A 21,115-nucleotide genomic window follows, 5' to 3' on the forward strand; every position below is an offset into this window, starting at 1 on the left:
TTTTCATTTATTTCCTGTTAAAACTGCAAACCCTGCTGCTTTTTTTTTTTTATAGTACAGTCAAAGCAGAACCAGTAAGCGTGAAAAGGGAATGCTTCTGGGAATGAATCAGCCCCTTGCATTAGAGCTGTTCCAGGATTTTTTGTGTCCAGAGAAAGGATGGCATATGGATGCACAGAACCAGTTGAATGTATGCCTTGACTACTTTATGAAAGATCTTATCCTTACGGATAATGAGCTGCACCTTAACCAGCATTAAACACACTGAGTTGTACTTGGGGACCATTTCAGTTCCCTGACCCATTCTGTTTCAGGAACCACAGATCAAATATTGTAGTCTTCCCCGTGCAGGTAATTCTTAAAAATGTACTTCCCTCCACCCATATGTTTAGATGAAGAGTCAAGTTTAGCTGAGGGCTTTTCTTAACACAGCAGGAAGGGTTTTATATTTCCACTGTGGCCTTGTCTGTATTGAGAAAAAATGCTGCTGGTTCAGCTGAATGAGGGTTGGCATTCATTTCTAGTCCAGGGTTAACAAAGTCCTTACAATCTGACTGAAGTGAGTAAACTGAAACATCAGTATGGTTTAAACTGTTGGTAGAAGCACATTTGCAAGAGTGGCCAATGCACAATGTGGGCAGGAGGTGCTGAAGTTTTTGCAGCGCTGTGTAGCTCCTGGAGATGCAAAGACTAGAAAGGCTGAAAAGAAGGTGACACTCGAAGCAAACCATTCCTCATGGTAGAATTGCAAGCCTTATGAACACCAAAAAACTTTTTCCTAGAGAGGAGACCACTTCCCCTTTATCTTTTCCTCTACTGCTTGTCTGCTTGTGATTTGCATCTCTCCCACACCATGCTTGTTGTGAGAATAATTCATAAGACAAGCATGAGTGCTCTTCTGTGTACTTTGATTATATTTGGATAATGATAAGCTTGTCTTAGTTCAAAAGCTGAGGGATGGGGAGGTGGGAATTTCTAGGGGCACTGTCATGCAAAGCCTGTTTCCGACTCTACCCACACTTCCAAGTGAAGTCCATATACTCAATTTCTCTGACCTTTCCCTATCTAGACATCAAAACACACTGGCCCAACTGCTGTTCTCCCAGTGTGCCTACTGTTGCTATTAATCTCTCTTTCTTACACAGCTCTTCATTTCTTTTCCTTACCTTTGGCCTCAGCTCTTTATTCAAAGTGATAATTTGCTGGCTTTCTGCCGGAGGGAGAAGCTATGATCAATAACAGGAGGAGACAGAGGTCAGTGGAATAGTGATGAGCAGTGCCATCTGCTTCTCTGGAAACACCGTAACCCAAAAATATCAATAACTAGGATGATATTTCAGCTTTTGGATAAGGCATCATTGAGATTGAAGCAGCCAGCAGTGAGAGCAGGGGTCTTTTTTCTGCTCACTAATTCCTTGTTTCAGCCAATCTTCTGTCACACAGAGATGTGGACAGAAAGGGCTTTATCCAGCTTGCACTGGAATATAGAACATGTACCTGAGCACAGCCATTTCTGGGGCTAATGACACCTCGTTCAGGTTCAGTGCATGGCAGCTCTCCTGGGCTGTGCTCTGCTTTCTGCCTGGTGGTGCCAGAGCCCATCTCCAGCCTTTTGTTGGAGCTTTTGGGGTAGAAGAGCCACAAAAAAACCCTCCCCAGGGCTGGGAGAGAGCAGAGACTCGTTATCACAGAAGGGTATGCTGTACTATTACACCTGGTGCTAGACTACTATTAGTGTCTTGTACTTTTGGTATTAACTGGCATAACACATAATTATTCAATTAAAGGAAGAGACTGCTTTATCCATGTGTTAGCCTTTATTACTCCAGACAGCAAGATGATGACTTTCTTCCAAGAACTTCAATTTACTTTGCCTTCAAAAGCCTTACTTTTTGTGTGCACGATAACTCTCATCCCACCATACTTTACGGAAATTTTTATCACCAGTTTCTGAACCTCCTGGGGATGCACGTTCCTCTTTCTTTTCAAAGAATTAGAGAGAGGAGAAAAAAAATTATGCATTGAGACGCTTGTACTTCCTCTCAGAGCCTAAGCTCTGATCCTCAAGTGCATTGTTAGTATTACTGTTGTAAACATTAAACATTCAGTGATCTGTTGAGCCAGATGTATTTTGATGGGAATGAGGCTGAGCTTTAAGCCATTAGGATTAGCTAAGCTACATTTTCAAGCTTTTCTAATTCACAGTTGTCTAAAATGAACTTTCATTCATTAATGAAAAAGTGAAAATTTTTATTTGCCCGCGTTCTAAAAGAGCACAATAATCTGAGATGTCTTACAAAGTGGGAGTTAGAAATGAGTTTTATATCATTGTGAGTTTAGACAGCTACATTGTTCAAAAGTGACTGTAACTTACAGTTTTAAATTTCTATTTATGCCCTGTGAATAAATAGAAATAGTTGCATTAGTTGCAATAGTCCACTGGGAATAGTTGCATAAACCCCTTTTTGAAGTCAGGTCAAATTCGATACCAGAAACAGAAACCAGCAGTCGCTGATTGGGGATGATCTAGGAACCATCAGACAAAGTGGAAAAAAACCCAACTCACAGAAAAAAACCATCTTGCAGAGAGGAAAAGGATGAATAACAAAGGAAACCCCAAACATCAGTACCAAGAAGGCAAACCCCAGCCCTCACTCGGAGGCTGTGAAGGCAGAGGAAGCCGGCAGGTGGACTCCGAAAGCCCTCATAGGAGGTGAGCCTCTTCCTGTGGCGGCCACACACCAGCACAGCCCGTGGAGGAGCCTCTTCTTCTTCTTCCTCTTCTCTCCCATCCCCAGGACTGTCTGGCCTGGCAAGATGAAGTGGAGGAGGATCGCCATCCTTGCCACCCTGCAGGCCCAGCTCCCAGCCACAGGTAAAGGCAGGCTTTGGGTTTGCCAGGGGTTCCCGTAAAGCTCTTTTGAGGAAAGGGTGCGACGTTTCTGTGGTGGATTCGCCACCATTTCGGTAGCAGGAGGTGTCTGTGTGAGCACCTCAGCCGTGTCTGCCCCCCTGTGAAGGAGGAGAGGGATCTGCTGTGTTGAAATGGCCTGGGATAAAGCCTCTGGAAGGCTGGGATGAGGGGCCCTTCTCCCGCTGGAGCGACGCCGCAGCTGAACAGTAACTAAACAAAGCTCCCAGGCCTCACCTGGGCTGCTTTCCCTGCGATTCCAAAGGGGAGGTTTGAGGCGGTGATGGAAAAGTTGTCACTCGAAGTAAGCCGCATGGAGAGGCTTCTCATGGAGCTGGGCTGCGGGTTTGTGGGCCACAGCAGAGCCGGCAGGCGGGAAATGGGGCCTGGTGGTGACAAAAGGGCAGGGCCCTTCCCCTCACGTCCCTGCCTTCTGCTCCTCTCCACCAGACATAGCACAAAACGAAGTCATTTCTTCCTTTGTGTTATTTATTTGTGTGGTGCACAGGCCGGCCCTGCCTGGGCCCCGAGCGCAGCAGCATCGCTGTGCACAGATCTTCCAAAGTCACGTAAAGTTTGAGAAGGAGGAATTTACTTTCTAGGAGCACAGTAGATGAAAAGGGCAACAAAATTTACATCTGGAAAAGGCTTCAGACAAGCTCTGAATGTGCCGTAGGCCACATCTGAGCGTGCATTAGAGCCAAATCCTCCAGAAGATTTTACCCCTCAATGTACACACTGGCTGTACTTAAACCCAGCATCCTCAAGAGCTTGAGTGACTGCCACAGACATTTTTGTTGGAAAGTTCTCTGGGAATGAGAGGAGGATTGCAGCTGCTTTCCAATGCTGTGGAACCAGTCCTGGTGATTTTTTGGGTTTTTTTTCTTTTAAGAGGGTTTTGAGGGGGTTTTATGCTCCGTGGCAGGCCATGATTTGTGTTTGTCCTCCCTTCAACCCCTGGGGCCTCTGTCCCTTTCTGATACCCAAATATGATCCTGTATCTTAGTACACTTCTCATATTTTGTGCCTTGCTCTACAAAATCTTGTATCCACAGATATGTATAAGGCTACAAAAGTATCGAAGTTGCTTTAGGTCAAAATCCATCTGAAAACCATTTTTTTTACATTTCCTTCCTTTTAACCTGTCACACAATGTCTGTGGTTCAGGCTCCTATTTGTGCATTTTCAGCAGAAAACTTTGAAAAATATGTAATGCAGCTTGCAGAGGTCTCTGGCACAAAGCTCTTGGGGTATTCACACTAACAAAGAGTACATGGTTCAAGTTTTGAACCGGATACTGTTGTCACTGATTCGGAAGTGGCTGCCTGTGGATTTCAGGGGAAGTATTTTTGATTGGATACCTATAATAGTTTGAAGTATAGCAGCATTTAGCCAAAGAGTGTAGATAAAATAGAAGAAATATAAATCAAAACTCGTGGAATTGTTGCCGCGTTATTGATACAGAATAGACAAAACTGAAAATGTAAGGTCTGTCATTAATTTAGTTCAACGATGAGACCAAACAGTTGGGTTCTTCAGCTCAGAGCTGTGAGCAGAAAGATTTTCTGCTGCCTGGAGTGTTTTCAAGCTTTCTCAGAGTTCACTTCTAGAAGGACTTCTAGGGAAATTAGCTTTTAATTTTTTCATGAAACAAGCTCATATTCGGCACAGATTCAGTAAGCTGCATACCTCCTCACAGAGAGTTAATTCCACTTCACTATAAAGTGTTTGTGCTTATTCTTTAAAAGGGCAGCTGAAAGATGCCACCAAGATTAGCACTGAGGAACTTGCAAAGCTTTTCTTTTTGATCTTTGAGTTCTGAAGTAAATATATCAGGCATGAGGGAAAAAAAGTTTAAAAGTAATTCTAGAGATAAGCCATGAATTCTGATGCAGACCTTGAATTTATTGACACCAGACCACAAATTTCAGAATGGCCTTTGAGCAATTACAGAGGGAAGGCATCTCACATTATAAATTACATATTTTATATATATACAGGTTTAATTTTCTTTATTTTCCCTCTTCAAAGGCACAGAAGTGTACATCTGGAAATCTAGCTGAGGTCCTCCTATAGCCCTTCTGTTAAAAAGTCAATGAAAAGTAATAATTTTAATTATGAGCAGATGGTTTTGTTAGTCCCATCTTTTGTTGAGACAAGAATAATAGAAGACTTGTACCTGAATATCACAACTAAAATGGCAAAAACCTTCATACGGCTGGCACAGCTTTTGTACTGAAGTATGACAGGTTTGATAGCAATAAAATAGTCCTGTGAGCAATACTGTAGAGTTACCCCCCTATTTTTTTCAAGGCTGATGAGATGATGCTTTGATTTATACAAATACACGCCATATGCATGTATATAAATGTACGTGCAAGAATTTAAGAACAGCCTTCCCCTCTTCTACACTTCTTCACAGAGTCACTTTTCTCAGAATTGTCTGCTAAATGGAACTGGACAGTGCCTTGTTTTCAGCTAACTCTGTGGAAACTACAGCAATGTTGGTCTTTACCAGATGTTACTTGCACAGCTCATTTCCACCCTGTTTTTCTGCTCTGCATATCTCTATCTCCTGCCCTTTGGGTTGCCGTGATGCCATCAGCCTTTTCTTAGTTCAGGGACAGGTAATAGGTCTTACCATTACTTCTTTTCTTTCCTCTCATCAGATGATTCAGCTGCTCTGCAAATGACAAGATTTGTAAACTAGGAGCTGTTTACAAGCTTGTCTGAGGAATCCAAACTAGTAAATTCAGATTTTTTTTTTTTATACCATCCCTGTGTCCTTATGCGCTGTCTTAAGTTCTCCGAGCTGCCTTCTTGTTACACCTAGGGGGAAAAAAATTTAAAGGCTTAATTTTCATGTTTTATTTCTTTTATTTCTCCTGCCTGTTCACAATGATTCATTAATAATTCATGGAAAAAACCCTATGAACTGGCAGAATGGAACAAAATGTAGGCAATGTAGCCTTTCTTTGTAAAGAGACATTTGTTGAGCCCTTGCAGTGCTACGTTCAATTCTGTAATGCTTATTACAGAGCAAGTGCTTTCTAGCTTAACCCTTCCAAGCAGAATTCCTAATCAGTGAAGTAACAAATTAATGATCACATTCCTTTTGCTTTCTTCTGTGCACTAGATAGGAAAGATATACAAAATACAGAAGTCTACCTGCAAAATATATTTATATTTTTCCTCTGTGTGTCCTTCCTGAGTAAGACCATGTGGATAAAAAGCTGAAGTGGAGTTTAAAAAGGAGGTTCACTAGCACCTTAAGGGGACAAGAATTTGATGTCTAAGTGAATGTTCATGTGAGGAATGTTTTTGACAACCATTTTCTGTTGTTCACACAGATTTTGAATGGTGACTAGCATGAGAAATAAATTTTTAATTTTTTTTCTTGCATATTTCCATTAGGAAATATGGGTTATTTCAAACTCTTTCCAATTTCTAACCAAACATCCTTTCAAAAAAAAAAGGAAAAATACTTTTTTTTGCACAACTGCCGACAACCATCGACTCCTCCTCCCCTTTTCCAACTAATCCTCTATTTCAGTGTCTATATTGTACATAGAATTTTAAGATGCACCAGCTATTCTGGCAAGAAACTACAGGATATTTTTAGATGGCATGAATGGAAGATGCAGCTTTTTAAAAATACTTAAAATGTGTATTCTGCTAAAGGTATTTACTTTCTCCGTGCGCATGTTAAACTCGTAAGCGTATTGTTGACTTTTCACTCTTCTGCTGACTTTGGTCAACAGATAAATTTAAGTTTCACTACTGATTTTTTTTTTTTAGTGTTAAGAGAGCAATTTATGCTATTCTAGAGTCTGTGAGAAGATGAAATTTTGCAGATTTTTCTGATTTGTGATGTTGTCTAAGGTAATATTTTGAGACTGGGACTGAATATTGTTTTCTTAATTAACTTAAGCTCTGATCCTTTAAGGAGTATATAGCATTTTTAGCTTTTAAAGTATGGCAGTCCAAAGCAGGAGTTTTTTTCAGGAAAGCAATGAAAACATTTATCTCCATTCTGTCCTTTGATTTATAACTTCAAATATAACAGATAAAATGTGCAGGCAAATGAAAATCTTGGTTTGCAGTTCTTCGATCCATTCACCCAAACACACAAGCCTTGGAAAACAGCACAATGCTTGTGTTCAGCCCCAAACAGTGGGTACATCCATCTTTGTGGAAGTTAGACTTTTTTCAGTCCTTTGCCAATATAACTATAAAAAATAGAAGTAGAAACCAACTAGTTCCTCAGCCTCAGAGGTCACAAGCACTGGTATGTGTAAGTTCTGCTTAAGTGATAGAAGCCACCTCAATTTTTGAGCTGTGTAGATTGGAAATATTTTAAGTCCTACAAGTTCCCTAGGAATAAATCATCAACCTTTAGAAGCCCATTGTGTATTTTGTTCTTAATCCTTTGTTATATATCTGTTAAGTCTTACAAGAACAGCAGCTCTGGAGTTTTCCATTGTTCTGTGCTTTTGGTATATGGCAGTATGTTAAATATGTACTTGTGGAGCCGGATGAAATACTTGTACTATCTGGCCTATTTCTTTTGTGAGATGTATCTGTAGTGAGAACTTCACCTCTATCCTGACTCTTTGTGAGTAGCAGACCATTCTTTTCATTTTGTTGTAATTTTTAAGTGAAGGAGAAGCCGTAATGATAATACAACTCTCTGAAAACTCAGATAATGCGGAGGTGAAATATATACCGAATTAGAATCCAATGGAAGCTGATAGGGGAAAAAGATTGGAAAATTTTCAACAAACGATAGAATAAACAGCAGCAGAACATACTGAATAAGTCTAGAGGGTGGCCAGTTGTCAATACTTGTGGGCTATTTTGTTTTGTTTGGTTTTCATAGGCAATCTCTCAGTATATGATTTATCTACAATTCAAGCTGCTGTCTTAAGTGAAAAACTTAACTTCAGTGCAAATAAACTTTTCTAGTTTCCTGGTAATGTTTTCTAGCTTTTAAGTTAACCTTGAAATGCAAGCCTGCGTGGCTCCAGAAAAAATAAGAGAAAACTAGCTATAGAACTTGTCACTTATAATTTTTTTTAGGCAATTGCTATTTTTGGGGGGGGTGATAGCGTGCTGCAATGCTCATGGCTGCAAACACTAAAAATAATTTCCTCATCAAAAAGAAAAGCACATGAAACGTTTTGACCCAGAGAACACTTAGAGAAGCTTTCCTAAGACCCCTCCAAGTTTGTACAATAAAAATATATTAATAGATTTTATTATTTACATCAGAGTAATGGTCTGAAACGCTTTTCTAATGGGATAAGGCGCAATAACCAGGAAATTAATGAGAGAATGTTAATTTGGGTGGTGTTTTACTTCAAGTATGTGTACGCTGGCCATTGAATAAAGACCTATGTAACTAAAAACCCCTTTTCCTTGTTGTTCATCCAAATTTCATAATGAGTTTGTTCTAGACAAGAGCATGGGTGTTTTGCATTCATTTCACTTAAAGTGTTGCTGTCATCTGTGTGACAGCCAAACGTGAAATAAACAGAGCCAAATATTTATAAAAGTGCTTCCCAGATATTTAACACTTCAGTGTATGTTGTAAATTCATTCCAATTCCCCATGGTGTGCATCTCCTCCGAAGCAAACTGAGGCTTGGGGGAAACAGAACAAAAAAATCTCCAGGTGATGGCCACTGGATGGGTGGGAGCAAATCAAGGCTCTTTGTGGGAGCATGTGGATTTTGGAGCAGGGCTCAAACTAATGAAGTACTTTGTTTTCAAAACATTTATTTTGAATTAATGTAAAAATCCAGCTCAAACTAAAATCGAACATCCAGTATTTTACTTCTGAGCAGATCAATCTGAAGGAAGAGTTTGGTATAATCTGACAATGTCACTTTTTAAATACTCTCAGCAAACTCAACTTCCTAATGGTGGATATTGTGTATTTCTAGGTATCAAATGTTCATTTTATCACTCAAATAGCTGAAAATTTTAATTACTCCTTAAAAAATATGTAAATTGGATTCCCAAGCTGGGATCTTGCAGCTCACAATTAATGCAGCAGAATTTTAAACCTTTACAAAGAAAAATTATAGTGTGCGTCGTATTATATTGAGTTATAAAATAAGATTGCTACAACATTTGGTCATTTCTTCAGTTGCATACCAGCAAGCTTCAGTCAAGGAATCCCACATCAAGTCTTTGGGAGCAAAAATTATTCCTCTTTTTATCCACTCTGGATTGTTGCCATATGAAGCCAGCTCCAGGAAAGAAAGTGTTACTGGAATTGGGAGTCCTCTCCCTCTCTTTCTCTCTCTCATGGACCTTTTTCTCTCCATGATGCAGCTTTGCACAATGTCATCACTTTGGGCTTTAATGTAAGTAAAGTAATTTCAGCAGCACTTTGTGAACGCATGCAGGTGCATTTCTGGAGATGGCAAAAATAGAATAAGTCTTACAAGTTGGATTAATAATCATCCCCTAAGGGGAGGAAGATGGGATACAGACTGAGAGGAGTACTATATCGTTGGTATCTTGTAAAAAACCTCTACCTAAAGACAGTTTCTAAGAGACAAGCAAATAATTCTTATGAATTACTATGAGAATAGTTGCTCTGTTCATAAAATATCATCCATGTAGCAAATTAGTATCTTTGGATAATTTTTGAAAGAATGTTGTTTAAATTCTATGTATTTCTTTCTAACAACTTACTGCTAATGTTCAGGATTCATTTGTTGTTTTATGTTATTTTATGATTTGTTGCCTAGAGGTAAAATACCTGAGTTAGTGTCCAGAGGGGAACTCATTCTGAAAGTATAAATTATTATAGGCTAGAAACTCTTAAGGCAATTTCTAATAAAAATATTTTCAAGAAAAGTATATGGAGGCAGTGCTGTATGAAGTAACGTAAGGGCACATTTTTCTGTTTGATTTTTTTTTTGTTACAACTTTTAATTTTCATATCTTTCAGGAAATTAAAAAATTCTTGCTATTAGTATTGCTTCAGCACTTAATAGTCTGTTGGAATTTGAAGAGATACAAATGCAACACAACCAAAGTAACCCATGTGCTAATTAACTGGAGGCTTATGCTAGGGAAGGATTTCACTTCATCCTTGTTTGTTACCTGCATTTTTTCCCTGCTTATTTATCAGTCATGTCTTCATTACTAAGGGGCTCCTGGTCCTTTCAGTCTCTTTCAGGACATGTAAATTCCCTGCCTAAATTTTTCTGAGGGGTTTCTCTGATGAGTGATGTGGAAGAATGAAATATTTGCAGGTGGTAATCTCAAAGAGAATTAGTGAAAGCAAATGAGAAAATCTTTCAGAGAAGGGAACAGGAATCACTATACCCCATCACTTGTTGCCTAATTTTTAACTTCTTGTAACTATTGATAACTATTGATCATTTAAAGTCATGTGTTATGAGCATAACTATAGCCAGCAAGCCAGAGAAGATAAACAAGGTTAACCCATCTGGATTTCAAGCAGAAAGTCAAACACCATTCTAGTTAGTTATAAAAATGAGATTCTAATATATGTCAGAAAGGTCTAAAATTTACCCTCTTCAAATACACATCTAAAAAAGAAAAAAAATCTCTAAAATCTCTTGGATAAAATTAGTTTTCATTATGCTTTCAGTAGAATCCATTCTCATTTTTATTGGAGGGAGGTGGTGGAAGCTTTACCTACCCACACCCCATGTTCTAGATGAGCAGAGTGGTGCAGGGAATGCTGATTCCCATGGCACAGAGCTGCATCCTGCTCCATCTGGGTCAGGCACAGATGGGTGGCTGTTCACTGCTGATGAGCCATAAAATGCCTTCATCTGAAAGCCCAAACCACCCCCAATTTTGGCAGATGGCCCCTGTTTTCTGCATCAGGCCCAGTACAGTTTGCTGACAATCCCTATTTCTTTTTCTCCAGAAAAGTATTCCTAATTTTATTGGAAATAGCACAACATTGTCCATTGTTTGTTTTTTTGTGTTTTTTTTTAAATACAGCAAGTTTGCAAGAGAGAGTAATTTTTTTGAGTGTCTTGATGTGATCTAAATTTCTGATGAAGAATGTTTGTAACTTCAGAATTATGGTCTGCTCCCAAAAGTTTGGAAAGAACTACAGATCTTCAAGGGTTTTACTTTTCTTTTTCCGAAGTGGTTTACCTAAAACATAGTGAAATATTCAATGTCGTGCCAACTGGAGTAATTAATTGACTTTTTAAAAAATTTCCACAGTGTGATCCATTCTGATCACATCTCCAAGTGTTTCTCCTTTACTCAAACGTTTAAAAACCCCAAAATTCTCTCACAAAATTACTTCTTTCTAGAAGAAGCAGTTTTAATTTATCTTGGTTTGAATTCTCTCCTAAATTTCAGATGTCTCTAGTATTAATTTGAACTAGGCAGAAGTATTATTTTCCCTCTCCTATTCATGCAACTAAATTAATCTCTTTTTTCCTAATAACTCAGATGTTATTTCACTACTTGACTCAAACCCCAGCTGCATTACAGTGCATTTGTTTCTGCTGTTAGCTCTGTCTCTCCTGATGGAAAAGGAGAACTGCTTATTTTCAGGTTTGAGACAACTTTTTTTCTTCTTCCTATAACTCTCTTAAAGAAGTTACAGATATGAACCTTCAGCCCTATCTTGTGGTAACATCTTTTCCAAAGTGTTTTTCTCTGATTTTATCTACCTCAGCTGCAGAGAACTAGCTAAAAAATTTGCCCCATTTCTCTCCTGCTCTTCTTTTTACATCCTGAGCCAAATGTTTATTTGTTAGACATAATGGTTGTAGTAGGACAAATATCAGGTTTAAAACAGAGCTTAAAGGGAAGCAATTTCTGCAAAACTTCAAAATACTTTAACACTTCCCCCCTCCCCCCTTATTTTCTATTAAGTTAGTCAGAACCCTTCCAAAGTATTTTTGTCAGACACCAAAAAGTCAGTGAGAAATTTGTGTTCTGCATTGGGAAGAAGGAAATGCAGATTCAGGTCTTTATTCTGAAGGATTTGGAGCAGGAGCTTGAATGGGGCTCCCACATGTTAAGCCATATGAGAGACTCTTGCTGATTTTTGTGAGAAATTCTAATGGAGTCCAGAAAAATTCCTTAGTTAATGGGTCATCAGAATTTGCTCATGATGAACTTGACAAACCTACTAAAAAAATCTCAACCTCAGCTGTAGGATTTTACAGAATCAATTTAATCCTTGCAGTTGATTAACGGGTCATGTGTCTCTAAGAGTTTTCCCATCCACACTGCCAAAAATTGTGCTCTCTTTAGTGGCATATGTATTCCAGCACAACCAGGATCACTGAGCAGATTCCTATGTGAGACACTCTGCAAAATGGTGCACAGGGGTGGGGCTGTTTCTCATGCTTGGTAATATAAAAATAGCATTATTATGAGGACTGATAATATATGCTTATATATGGATGGTTTTGCCACTGCTGAAACCACATGAAATGACACAGGAAGATTTAGAAGGTGGCTAGCAAATCTTAAAGATATGCAGGGGTCTCAGGGATTCAGCAACATGAAATTTGATCAGCAGAGGCAGTCTGAGAAAACCCAGCACATGTGCTGACCTTTCCTGAACAGAAGGATTATCTGGAGGGCTTCAGGTATTTAAAAAGATCTGGCAAGCAATATCACCTCTAGATGTGCTGTGACTGTAATGTGAGGATGGTAATTAATTTCTGTCAAACTTTCCCCTTCTAATTAGTTCATGTCAGTGTTTTAGTAAGCACCACTTATTTAAGCATAGCTAATTTAAAACTAATTTGGCTATCTTGCTTAGGCAGCTGCCCAATGGTGTTAGCAGGAGTTTTACTTCAGACAAACTGCTTGGGCATTTACCCAGCTGCTCAGCCAGACTTTTGCAGCTCGCACAAAGATCTGTGCTGAAGGAAAGGTGCTGTTATCAGATAGCTGGAAACCAATTTAGTGATGTTTTTTTGAGCTGCTGCCACCTCCACAAAGACTGCAGTATATGCCAACCACTTGGAAAGGAGAAAGTTTCTCATTCTGTGCCTTTGGCTTCAGTGGGGTCTTCACCTCTTTTAGATCTTTAGTGTCACACTACAATAAAAACAGGATAGTGTTCAGCCTCATCCATAGTTAGAAGGTATCTTATGCACAAGGAAATGAGTGCCTATAAGTAGTTATATTATCTAGCATTTATTGTCAATTTGCATGTATAAATGATAATGCAAAGCAGTTTAATGAGATCTGCAGCTAAAAAAGGTATAATTCCTACAGCACTTTTGTTTTGAGGTTTTCATCTTTAATTCCTCATTTTCTTGTTTTGTTGTAGTTCTGATTATTTTGAAAGTATCTTCTAGTGCTTTTAAATCCATCTGATTAGGAAGGTATCTATTAAGATACTAAGAAAAATCAATATGAATGAAATGTAACATTTTAAAATTGGGCAGTTTGAACTTTGGAATTTTTTTTGAAGGATTTGTAGGTAATTCTGGCAATTCCAGTCATCCCCAATGGTCTTTCTCCCCTTAATGAAACAGCGCTGGTTTTTAGATAAAGCAAGAAAATAGAAAAAGGGGGTTGCAGGTTTTGTACTTTCACTTGTGGTTGATGATTTACTCTGCAGCCTTTAGAAATCCACTGGAATGTGTGTAGGCTTTCCAATAAACTGGAACTGGAACAATAAATTCCAGCTTAATTCCAGCTAAAATGGGCCACACTTTGGCATTTTTTGTTAACCTTGCATTACTTATCTGATTGTCAATACACAAAGAACCCTTAGAAAGTGTTAACACACGTGGTCCTGAAGACTATATGGTACTTTAGAATTTGATCAATCAACACGGAGGTTTATTTGCCTATTTCATGATGGTGTTTTGAAAGCTGAGATCTATCAAGCATCCTTTGGATCCTCCAGAGCAATGTGCTATATATATAGGAAATTAAATGAGAAAATAATATCTAGGAAATTTAAATAGTGCCTACATCTAATTTGTTGCTACATTCACACACACAGTGCCATGTCCTGCTTACAGGACAGCCCTTAGTTGCCTTGAGAAAACAGCCAATTTTTCCCTTCCCACTCTTTAAGAAGCCTTTGTAATTAAAAACTCAATTGAAGTGATGAGAGTAAAAAGTAAAATAAAATTAAGAAAGTAAAGATTGCTTATGGGTGTGTTGTTAGTCTTCCTCAAGTGGGGACAGAGAGGAAAAAATGATGTCTATGTGTTATTTCACAGATACAAAGAAGCTGGAGCTCTTCAGGAAATGTGCTTGAGAGCTGAAGAACATTTATTGCTCTCCACACAACACATGCATCTGTCACAGCTCTTAATGTGATGGTGTTTAGCCTGGTTGGCAACCAAGTGTTGTTGTTTAGAGACAGCCTTTCTGGCATCACAAAAATCCAAACCCGATTATTCTAGCTGCCTACTGCTTACTCCTGCAGGAGCATCTGCACTAAGTCCTTATGATTGTAATGTCTAAATATCTCATTTAGGCTAATTAAAATGTGATATTTTGAATGGGAGTAGCTCTTGCTGTTGCAGTGATGTTGAAGCTCGGCTCTCAGCCTTCTGCCTGCCTCCCCCTGCATGCTGCTTTCCCCCCAGGTAGCCCCTGGCTGCCAAGGCTTTGCCCTATGCATTAACTATTAACCAGGCATCAAGGCAAGGCCCTCCTTTGGGAATTGGCCGCAGTTTATTTGCTCATAGTGTGAAGAGCTCTGTTGCCTCAGGCACCAAACAGAGCACCTTGGTCTTGAACTCGCTGGTCTGGGGCTGCTGAGGAGTGAAGTCGCCTGAGGGGAGCTGTATTTCAGCAGAACTCTTGTTCTGCCTGCTTTGGCTTATCCAGGGTAATACCTGTAACGGGGCTGGGAAAGTGCTCCACACCTGGCATTTCCCTATTTTCTGTGTCATGTGTGTGAACCAGACAGGCACGAGTTAGACTGAAAGCTACTTCAGGGTAATTTTTTTTTCCCCCAAGCCTTTCAGTCTTGGTGTCTTGAGCTGAGAAAGAAAAATGTGAAATATTTGGTGATAGAGCCCTTAAGCCAAGTGGCACTTTGAATGGATTGACATATAATTAGTCAAAACATTGCCTCTTCAATATCTGTATGTAGCATGTAAAAGAACACCCACTTGAGTATTCATGCAGGGAATGATTGCTGCCTAAAATACACTGGGGGAGAGAAGATGAAATGGAAATGAGAATATATGTTATTAAAAAAAAAGCTATAAACTGATTGCTGAATTACTTCAGGAAGAAGGATTCACACTATCCAAATAGCTTTGGCATAGGGCAAAGGGGATAAGAACTCAAATCCTTTCTTGGGTACCATTGGCTGAGTTTATGGAATGGACTTTTCCAGATTGGCTGTCGGAGCCAAAGTTTGCCAGGGAGACTTTCCTCAGTCCTAATTTGTTCTAATTTACGCATTTGAGAGGTGCATAAGAAGGACAATATTTGATCAATCCCATTAAAGACATATTTATGTTAATTTAATGGTTAAATTCACATGTGCTCTTTGGTGTATCAGCATGAAAATGTGTTCCATGTCTATTATCAAAACCATTTTTAAATGTAGATTTCACGAGGATCAAAGATGATCTTTAGCGTTTGTTTACTGCAGCCTGCAGACATAATAAAATTACAAAATCTACTGATCACCTTTCATCTTTTATCAGATAAACAGCAGTTTTCTGTGAGTGAAGTTCTACTATTAGATACATGCAGCCCAAGGTGGAGTGAATAATGTTTTCTCAGCAAGTGCCAGGAATAATGGAATATTTCTTTTTTTTAAGCTTTGCGTTACTGCATCAAAGGCAGTGAGGGCTATTGCTGCTGGAACCTCCTCTGTTTTTCTCCTAATTGTTTCCTTTTTACTACCTGGATTTTGTGTTCTGTAGTCAAATGGTGTGGGTATCTTCCTAGTTATTTACCTCCCCAACATCTGAGATTTATTATTATTTCTGTAATAGTAAATGGTTGGAAATATGCAAACAGAACTTGAGAAATCCGGAAACGTGAATTCATTAATATCATTTCAACTTTCATTCTCTTTGTCTTTCTCTGACCATACTACATGTATATCCCTGGATGTTCTCCTACACACAAATTTCCTGTATAAGAAAAAAAGGCTCTGTGTGTGTGCCTGTCATCTTTTAGAATTACATTATTGGAACTTTAGGCTGGCAACTTTTCTGTCTTTAAAATGCTGAATTTGTTGAATGACAGGAGTAACACCTTTGATATTATTTGAGAGATGTATAACCTCCCTGCTGCAAGAAAGATTTGGTTAAAACTCCTGCTGCTTCAAGAGAATTTAAAACTGTGAGTGGAAAAAGGAATAATACAGATCCTTCTGATGGAATTGTGAGACACAAGTTGTTTTTTTTCCCCTCTGTATAATCCTTTTATGTAGAGGGTCTCTGAACTGTCAGCAGTGCAGGAAGAGCAATGGTTGTTGCAACTAAGTTTAAAGAAAGGGCTTTTAGGCAGCCTTCTTGCTTGGTTCATCAAACAATGATGGACATGAATATGTTTAATTCCTAAATTTTTGTTGCTGATGACCTTCTTAGCTGGCTTACAGGTATGAACATTATGCAGTTCTGTGACATGCAGGTTCTAAAATTTACATCAAGCCTCAGTTTTCTGAACAGTGGGTCTGAAGCTTCTGGCGTGGCAGTAACTGCCTGTGCAGTTACCATTAAATACAGACAGCTTGCCTGTTGAACTCGAAATTTAAGAAATAACATAATGTTTTATTTAGATTCTTCTTCAGTCAAATGTCTGAGCTTATGACAGGAGATACCTAGAGAGCTGATCATGGCCATGGCAGTTCTGTCAGCTCCAGATAGGTATTGATGGCTTGTTCTCTTAGGGGAGAAAGAAGTCAAGAGAGCAAACCACTAAACCAGCATCATACATCTAGGTGGCTGTGTGTATGAGAGTGAGACATACTGGAGTGTAAGGAGCAAACAAGTCTAGGTGTCTGTGCCCTCTCATAAGAGAAGAGTAGGGGTGATGCTCTGCTATAAGGAAATACACCTTTGCTATGTCTTTTTTGGTGAGAGAGGCCTGCTCATGTTGTTTATCCCAAGATGTAGGTCATTGTCGTGATCGTGTTCCTTCTTCTCTAAGAGAGCTGCTGCTGGTGGATGGGGTGTGTGGACTCATGGAAGAACAGAGTCCTCAATGCCCTGTTCAGTATGTGAGATGTCACCACCATGCCTAGCATTGTGCATCAAAAAGTAGCTGTGTGAGTGCTGAAGGTAGTCTAGGTTGGCTACACCAGATCTTTGGCCCTTATCAGCACCTCAGCAGGTATCAGTGTTGCAGTATGAATGGAACACCTTTTAAAAGCATCACCACAAATTGACTATTGTGAAAGCAGACAGAGAGAAGCCATGGTGCAAATTAGTCAAGCTATGCTAAAATTAGCTTCTTGGTAATTGACATTACAGTGAGTCTAACAGGTTTTGGTCTTGCAAGGCAGACAGGACTGTGATTTGTGTCTTTACCTCATCCCTGAATTATGTGATAGCCTTTGGTTTTGGCTGGGCTGTAACGTGATTTGGGAATGTGGCTTGACACCATCTATGCTGCAGAATAAATGATGGTCCCAGCATGTCTGAGTAATTATCTGATGAGTACCTTATCCTCCTGCACTGAAGACTATTTTTAATCTTTTAATGAATCAGCACTTACTACTCATCTCATTGCTTTCATTAATCTAAGGATTCCTTAGGAATTGGAAATACTTCATAACCCATAATAGGTCCTCACCTCTCTCTCCTGAAGTAGTATGGTCTTGTAATTTCTATTCTAATGGGGTAAATCAAAGTGCAGAATGGTAAATTGTTTTTCAGAAAGTCTCTGTCAAAGTCAGCAACAGAGCTCCCAATTGCTTTATCCATTAAATAACCATATTTAATCTTTCCATGTTTGAATTCATGATGAACTAATAGAATGGAAAACCAGACTAGAGCAGGAAAGAAACTTTTTATGTAAAAGTATATCTCAGGAACTTCACTCATGAGCTTTCAGCTAAAGCAGGGGGAAGTTGTTTCATGTTGCTGGTTTTGCACAAAAACTGCTATATAAGTAGAAATGCATCTTAAGAAAAGTATCTCCACACAAGCTGTTGCAGCAAGAATGAAAAGGAATGAAAGATAAATGCAATGCTGACGTGTGTAGTAGGTGAGTTGTAAGATACTCTGTGTACCTCTACAACCACCAAATTGAAAGAAATTTTAAAATCATCACCAAAGCCAACCTGATTTACAGCACTTAGATATATCTAAGTGTCATGTCCGACATGGGAAAGCCCAGACATAGCAGTATACCACAGAATATTATTAAAATCCATTTGGTGACTCATAACAGGATGCTGGGAGTGCTGAAATTTTACTAAACAGTAGAGTCCAAAAGGACGTGTGCAAAGGAGATATGGAGTAAATGAGATACTTCAGTGAGGATTTAGGTTAAGATACAAAGGGCATTGGAAAAGCCTTTACTGATATTAGAAACAAGGTTTGAGTGTGGTGGTTAAAGTGGCGCTCTCTCTGATACTATCCTTGTTACTGGCAATGCTAAAGATGTGCTAAAACCCACAAGGCAGCAGGATTTAGCTTAAGCAACCATCTGTTGGATGGAAACAGTGAAGCTGGCTTTACCTTGAAGGAGCTGGACGTCAACAGCTGACATTTGAAGGGTATCAAGGTGAAAACAACCTCCAAAAAAACCGCCATGGATGTGTTGTTCTGCAGTGAACTGACAGAAGGGTGTTAAGGCTAGGAGGGAAATCTTGCTATGAGTCTGTTTTTCTCTTGAAAAGGCAATACTGCAACTGTTGCATTAAATTAGAAGCTTCAGTGGAGAAAGTGCATCCATCAACCTTCTTGATTTGTTTCTTATTTCTAGCAACATGTAAATAGGAGAAGTACTTTGTTGTTTCCAAGCAAAATACGCATGGAAAGAAGGAATAAAATCTTGAGTTCCCAGGGGATTGCTGTGAGACTGGATTGTGTGTCTGCATCAACCCAGATGTCTGTCCTAGGATTACTGCTGGGTAGCCAACCCTCAGGTGGGCTGCTACTGATCTTAGCAGACCAGCAGGATGATGAACATTTGACTGCCTCAAAATGCTGGCATCTGTAACTGGAAAGGTTTCTAAATTTAAAACAGCAGGGGTTTTCCAAGGTGTTGAAAAGGAATGGGAAGAGTAGGTGGCAGAAGAGCCATCATAAATTTTCTTCAGATACAGAGGCTGAAAATGTTTTGAATTCTTCCCCTTTGGTCTTGTCTTAAGTTGAGGACCAGAATCAGAAGGGCTTTCAGGAAAGCCATGTGTGGGTGTAGAAAACGAAAGCATGGTAAGGCCACAGTCTTCAAATTAATACAGAGAATAAGTTCAATAATGTCACAGGGTCTGAAGCTGTGATATTCATTTTCCTCTTGTACAGGAAAACCACGGTGCCTCTCACAGTGCTGGTTGTCACTTGATGCTGGCACATGCCTTTCGCATTTGTGGTCCTTTTGGATCCAGGACTGTCACTGATCCGCCACATAACCATCAAATGGCCATTGCCTGTTTCTGTGCCATATCCCTTTGTTACTTGTTCACTCGGGTTCTGATTGTGTTGCACCTCGTAGTGTATTAATTAATGCACTAATTGAAGCTAGGGTTAACCGGAAACACAAGTCTTTGCAGGGCTGAGGCACATGCAGTCTTTTGAGGACAGCTGCTCTATTTAAGCAGGTGCATGTGTAACACCATAAATAGTATCATCTAAAACTGCAGTGATTGATGGCTGGGCCTCAAGACTATTTAATGATTTACAATGGCAATCAACTCTTGGTGTTATCGTTTTATGGGCACTGAACATTCATCAATGAGAAATACAAGCCTTACAGCAAAGCAGGTTGCTGTCGGGAGTTTCACGTGGAGGTCAATGGGATAGCTGAGTACCTCTGTCAAAAGCCTCTGGGTAATTTAAACTAAGAGCTTTGTGGGTTTGGTTTGGGTTTTTTGTTCAAAATTTTCCATCAGTCTCCAGAGACAGTGCTGTTTTCTCACAAGAACATCTTAAAGGCTGCATCTCTTCCACTGCTGACTTGTTTAGGGTCAGAGAGTTGCTTCAACACCAAGACCATGACTCCTTTTGTTTTCAATGTTTTTGCACGCTCCTTCTGAAATGCGCAAGTGCCGGGCTACTTTCCTCTCAACTCAGCAGAAAACTCAGCTAGCACTGCTGATCTCTGTGACAGAGCAACGGGTGACAAACTGCCTTGTCATTTCAATCAAAGCCACCCACACTTGTCATTAGGTTTATCCAGGGTTAAACTGTTCATTACGTGCCAGCCCGGCTGCCAAGGGTGGCTGTTTTTCTTAATCTCGTGTCATAACTGTTGTAGGTCGGAGGCGGGGATGGAGGCACCTGCTGGCTCAAGTGACAGCTTTATTCTGGGAGCTGCAGACTCAGCTGAAAGAGAAAACAAATGGGGACACAAATTAGTAGGCCTGCAGTTCACAGGGATAATGTGTTTTGTCAAATTAAGAGTTTGTTTAAATGAAATTTTACAGCAGCTCTCATCTCCTTCTACTTCCTGTATACCCTAATTTTGGACTTGTTTGGAAACTTTGGTTTTCTTTTGCATATCCTTCTCTCACATGAAACTGCTTTTTAGTATTGCTGGGGTTTTGTTTTCTTTTCTATTTTTGTTTGTTTGTTTTTGTTAAGGCTCCTTGATGTTTTAATTTAAATATATTCAACAAAATTTGTTACGAATTCGTATTCCAGACTTTTGGTTAAAAAAGGCAGATATGTAAGAAGAGGTGATATGTAGTGTCAGCTAGTGTAACCTATTTCACGCTGGAATAGTATAACTAAATATGTTTTGCTTTTGTTTCCAGAGATATGTTATGTCTCTGGATGATAAACTTCTTTTTCTTCATCTTGGCCCTGTAGTGTTAGGGCAATACTGTTCAGTGCCTTATCTCTCAGAAGTGGGAATCTTGCTTTAAGTCTGGCACTGGCAGGCTTTGCCTACCACTTAGTACAGCTAAGTGGAAATAAAGAGTATTTTTAAATTTTTCATTATGTACTGTGCTTTTATTTGTAAAAAGCCAACCTGGACTCCTGGGAGACAGCTACTCCCTGAATAGCTAAGGGAAAACAGAATAATTAGATTTAGATTTATTTTTCTCCCAGCCAGGAATTTTTTT

General features: G+C 39.4%; 1 protein-coding gene across 1 annotated transcript in view; it reads left to right on the forward strand.

The window, feature by feature from the left end:
• Positions 1–2,597: 2,597 nt before the first annotated feature.
• The window catches only part of CD247 (CD247 molecule), a 47,172-nt gene continuing 28,654 nt past the window's right edge, over positions 2,598–21,115 (forward strand). Inside the window, 2 exon segments of the mRNA XM_059872181.1 lie at positions 2,598–2,651; positions 2,653–2,875. Of these exon segments, the coding sequence (XP_059728164.1) occupies positions 2,598–2,651; positions 2,653–2,875 (277 nt within the window).

This window comes from Haemorhous mexicanus, chromosome 2 (genome assembly GCF_027477595.1).
Source record: "Haemorhous mexicanus isolate bHaeMex1 chromosome 2, bHaeMex1.pri, whole genome shotgun sequence".
NCBI classification, from domain to species: domain Eukaryota; kingdom Metazoa; phylum Chordata; class Aves; order Passeriformes; family Fringillidae; genus Haemorhous; species Haemorhous mexicanus.